Consider the following 5,362-nt stretch of genomic DNA (forward strand, 5'->3'; position numbering starts at 1 on the left):
TTTTCACATTGAGCTGGTTCAGATGGCCAGTTATGTCCACGAGATAGTGAAACTGCAGGAGCCAGTCAGTGTTGTCTAGCTCAGGATGCTTGACGCCTTTCATTTCAAGAAAAGTCTGGATTTCACTCAGGCAAGCTGCAAAACGGCTGAGCACCTTCCCCCTTGACAACCAACGCACGTTGCTGTGTAAAAGCAGACCGGGATAATGATTCCCAGCTTCTCCTAACAGAGCTTTAAACTGGCGATCATTTAAAGCTCGGGCAACAATAAAGTTGACCACTCGAAGGACCAGCGACATCACCTCACCAAGCTCCTGGCCACACGTCTGAGCGCAAAGCGCCTCCTGGTGCAGGATGCAATGAAAACTTAGGATGGCTCTCTTTTCATGTTCACGGAGAAGCACTACAACTCCTTTGTTCTTCCCCAACATACAGGGTGCACCACCAGTACAGACAGAAATAAGTTTATCCATCGGTAGTTTTTTTTCTTTAGCAAACTCCATGAAAGACGTGAATAAATCCTCTCCTCTTGTTGTCCCCTTCATTGGCAAAACAGCCAAGCTTTCCTCACGCAGTGTGTCACCTGCAGCATACCTGGCAATTATACTGCACTGAGATAGATGGCTAACGTCTTTTGACTCATCTAACGCGAGAGAAAAGTGTGTCCCGGCGTTTATGTCCTTAATTTGTGTTTCCTCGACTTGATTTGCCATCATGATGCTACGATCGTGCACAGTTCTTGCTGACAGGGGCATGTCTTTTATTCGTTTGATTATCTTGTCTTTATTTGGGAAGTCATCAAACAGTTCATTGGGCACATCAAGCATGAATGTTTGGGCATACTCGCCGTCTGTAAATGACTTTCCATTCCTTACTATTGCCAAAGCAGCCGCAAAGCTAGCGGGATTCCCGTCACCTTGCTTGGTCCACACGTAGTTGCTGCTGACTCGTCTGCACTCTCCGCTGTAGCTCCTCGCATGCCCTTTTCCTGCTGTCCCCCGCTGGAGGTTTCCATGCAAATGAAGCATGGTGCGTATCGAAGTGCCGCTTTATATTTGACCGTTTCATCGATGGAATTTTATCATTGCATATTAGACATACGGCAGATCCATCCTGCTCTCTCCACAAACGCAAATTCCTCTGTCCACGCAGCCTGGAATGCACGGTAATCATCGTCTTTTTTTCTTTTCGCCATCTTTTCCGTTACAAGGGTTGAAGCGGATAAACTAGTTGGCTATCAGATAAAATTGATTTCTTCACCTTTACAATGACCCGGACATGCTCGCGAGCCATTGGTTCCCGACCCGACCCACGGGTGACCCGTGACCCGTGAAATTTATCTTCAAAACGAATTTCTGTTTACTTTAAAATGACACAGTATTATTAAGAAATATCACAAGTACTTTAAAATCAGTTCCAAACTGATTTTTTTTCAACTCAAAATTGTCTGGGAGCCATATGCCGTCACCGGAAGGGCCATATATGGCTCGCGAGCCATAGGTTCCCGACCGCTGTTCTAAGGATAGGAGGCACCATAATTTGCTGTATAGTGTGTTCCCCTGTTTTGCAGGCTGTAATGTGAATGTGATGTGAATGTAAAGTCCTCTGTGACAGTAGCAGTGATTGGTGAAGCCCTACATGAGGGGTCAGACTTGACATGACATGATCCAAAGAACTACTTCTTACATTTTACTTTCAAAACTCTTTGGGTTCAACTTCAACAAAGGTCCCAATAACTCCCCATGGCCCTGCATGCCCCACATTTTGTAATATCACATACCCACTTTTGGCAATTTATACCCAGGTCACCTTTACCTAATGTACATCCTCCCCTTGTTTCCCAGTGCAACGATGATGTGCGAGGTGATGCCCACCATCAGCGAGGACACGGCGATGAGCCAGCGCGGCTCCCAGAGCAGCACCTCGGACCCGGACTCCCACTTTGAGCAGCTGATGGTCAACATGCTGGATGAGAGGGACCGCTTGCTCGACACGCTGAGGGAGACCCAGGAGAGTCTGGGCCTGGCCCAGCAGCACCTCCAGGATGTCATCTACGACCGGGATTCCTTACAGCGCCAGCTCAGCTCTGCCCTGCCACAGGTAAGAGATGGAGCCGTCAATTTTGACTTTAATGGCATCTGATTTGTTGTCTGTCATTGTGAGGTTCTGTAGTGTCTGTATTACCTGGTCGTTGCATGAAAGTTTGGGTGAAGTATCTGGAGAACTGTGTGTTAATGTTTTACACATTTACGTGACTGCATCTGAACGCTTCTTTGTACTTAAGGTGGATGTAGCTCATCTGGACTGACATGTTATATGATCTTTGAGTGGTCACACGTTTGATTTCAATTCCCACAGCACCAATGTACGAACTAAACAATGGCTTTCGGAGGAGCTCACTTATTTTTTGTGACTCTTGTTGTAAAGAAACAATCATAGCTGCAAGCATGTAGGCCTACTTGCTTTATGTCAGCACATCTGATAGCCAATAATCAGTTAATGACCGCATCAAACCTCCACACAGGTATCAAAACCAAACAGCACATATGTATGATACAACACGGCCAACTAAAGCAGGGCACAATATACTTTGCAGAATCATGTACTGTATTCTATTGTTTATCGGCACAAATAAGACATGGAGAGGTCAAATAGTAAAACACACATGTCTGCACTTAAATCAAAAACAGAGCACGCCAGGCTGCCTACAAGGGATCCAGTCCTCATCAACACCCATCACATACAATACAATGCTAACAGTGAATAATACAGTTAATTGGGAATAGCCCTTACCTCAAAACAGAGACATGAATAATGGTGATTCGGTGCACAGACTGAGTGGGACTAAGAGAGTTTGTTATTGTCTGATCTTTTTTCTGCCCCGCCACGCTTTGATAGTGATGGCAAGAATAGCATGCATGCTGTTATCTTTATTAAAGTGAATTAGTGATGAATCACCCTCGTGCATGAATCATACATCAATAATAGCCTAATTTTACACACACTCCATGATGGTGAACATGGAGAAGAATAGAAATGAATGGCAAAAATAGCATTATGTCAATATTTTAGAGACCCCCCCCAAAATGTTTTTCGATAATCATGTTTTCAGGGGAACTCGTCTTATTGAGAGGAGCCAACCTCCCCCTGGCTCCCCTATAGTTTGCACCCTGCACAGGATACCAAGTATGAAACAACTTGAGATGTTGAATGTTGAACAATGAACAAAACAAAAAAATGTTTCCCTACGTGCTGTCCCAAACCACATTGTTTGTGAAGTTATCCTTTATTTTACATCATGCGGTTACTCTTAAATTAACATGACAAAACACAGTGATGTCTCCTGGCACCATTCTAGAGTAAATTAGAGTCTGTGACTCTAAGAAATGTCAGAGCAAAAATCTAATTATCCAACAATACATGTAGTGATGGGCTACCATGGGCTATGGGATCCACAGCAAATCAGTCTTATTTATCTAGTATGTCCCATTAAAGCTAGTCTCGCGATACTACACAATTAGAGATCTCCACCTACCAATTAGAGATCGCCACCTGTTCGGGGACTTCTCAATGCAAAATAGTTGCAGCAACGGCGGTGAGAACGGCTGCTCCCAAACCTACACTTACCTACTCCTTTGGAAATCTAGGACAACTACTTTAAGTCGCTAAAAAATATGGAAAAAATTAACAGAGAGGCTGAAATAATGTACACATCTATATCTCAGTCCTTGCTATTTTAAAGTCTCTTCCCTTGCCCTCTTCTGCTCCTTTCAAATTACCCTATTTGTTGTGCTTTTTGATTTGTTTGTAAAATATTATTGTCTCTTATTTTTGCTGGGCTAGGCTCCAGCATCCCCGCGACCCTGAGAGTAGGATAAGTGGTTAAGATAATGGATGGATGGATTTTTTTCATTCTGATATCTCTTTATATTATATTCTCGCAATTGTACTGTACCATCATTGTTGAGTTATTTCCATCCTTCATTTTGTATTTATTCCCAAACTTTTTCTGTACATTTTTCTTGTAATTAAATAAATAAGAAAAGGAAATCTAGGACACGCCTTACCGAAAATGATGCCTCCCCCCTGTAATGTTCTGTGCCCTCTGGCTATGTTAACTTATAACATTAATAAAGCAAGGACGACTTCTCTCGTGCTGGGTGTTTATTCACCGACCGGATTCCCACTGACGTTGTTACGTACATCACGTGACTTTGTTGTGGCGCTACGGAAAGCCGTAAGGGACCTTAGCAAATCAAATATTACTAGCAAATATTACATCTCCCTTTTTCTGAAAAGTGCTGCTTTCTCTGCAGAGATACAGACCACGTTGAGCACGTTTATAAGCGAATACAATCTTAATAAGAAAGAATATGAAAGTGGAACTCTTATATAACTGGACTGCAACAAAGTAGTGTAAAACATTTCCTTCACTGTCTAAATGTGACGCCGTAATAACTTTTCATCTTCTTTTTTTTTTCATTTCATTACTGGTAACTGCAAACAGCAGGTAGGTACACAAGGTAAGTGAACGCTGTAAATATTTCTTTTCAAAACATAGCAGGTATAGTACAGGTTGGTGTAAAGTTCTCTCTTTTTTTAACATTCATAAGTCAAGGATTTGTCTTGGTTTGATCGTGCGACCTGACCTCGTGGTGTAACCAGGCTGTGTGTCTGGTTGTCGCTGATTGTTCGTGTCTGGAGGTTCAGCATGCTCTTGCTGATGGGCTTGTGTGTTGTTGTTAGCGCTGGTAACAGTCTGCTGTGAAGTGTGTGTGTGCGTAGTGTGAGTGTTCACTCTGCTTTGTCGCAGGTGTTGACGGTTGCGTTGGTAGATCTGACCTTCTTTGGTTTGGATGTGGTAGCTCCTGTCTGTGTTCGCTGGTCTTTCCACAGTTGCAGGTCTCCAGGATCCATCCTCCTGCCGGAAGCGGATTGGTGTGCCTGCGGGCAGGTGGGGCAGAGGTTTGGCTGTTCGGTTGTAGTATGCCTGCTGGCGCTGTTGACATACCTCTCTCCTTTTGTGAACATCCTCCTGACTGGCGATCTGTGGCTGCAGGTGTTTTGCTGTTGATGGGAGAATGGACCGCAGCCTCCGACTCATCAGTAGCTGTGCCGGTGATTTCAGGTTGTCCACCGGTGTGTTGCGATACTCCAGTAAGCTCATGTAGGGGTCTTTGTTCTCAGCTTTGGCTTTGTCCAGGATGCGTTTGGCTGTCTGGACAGTCTTCTCGGAGAGGCCGTTGCTCTGTGGGTAGTGGGGGCTTGTGGTGGTGTGTGAGAAACCCCATGTCTGTGAGAAGTTGCGGAACTCACCAGAGCTGTAGCACGGACCGTTGTCGCTGATGATAGTCTCGGGGATT

The 5,362-nt window shown here is 44.3% G+C and overlaps 1 protein-coding gene across 1 annotated transcript in view; it reads left to right on the top strand.

The window, feature by feature from the left end:
• The first annotated feature begins 1,850 nt into the window (after positions 1–1,850).
• ppfia2 (PTPRF interacting protein alpha 2) overlaps positions 1,851–5,362 on the top strand; it is a 264,671-nt gene continuing 261,159 nt past the window's right edge. The window contains exon 1 of the mRNA XM_056278056.1: positions 1,851–2,099. Within this exon, the coding sequence (XP_056134031.1) occupies positions 1,851–2,099 (249 nt within the window). The remainder of the gene's footprint in view (positions 2,100–5,362) is intronic.

The sequence above is a fragment of the Lampris incognitus genome, chromosome 3 (genome assembly GCF_029633865.1).
Source record: "Lampris incognitus isolate fLamInc1 chromosome 3, fLamInc1.hap2, whole genome shotgun sequence".
Lineage (NCBI taxonomy): Eukaryota > Metazoa > Chordata > Actinopteri > Lampriformes > Lampridae > Lampris > Lampris incognitus.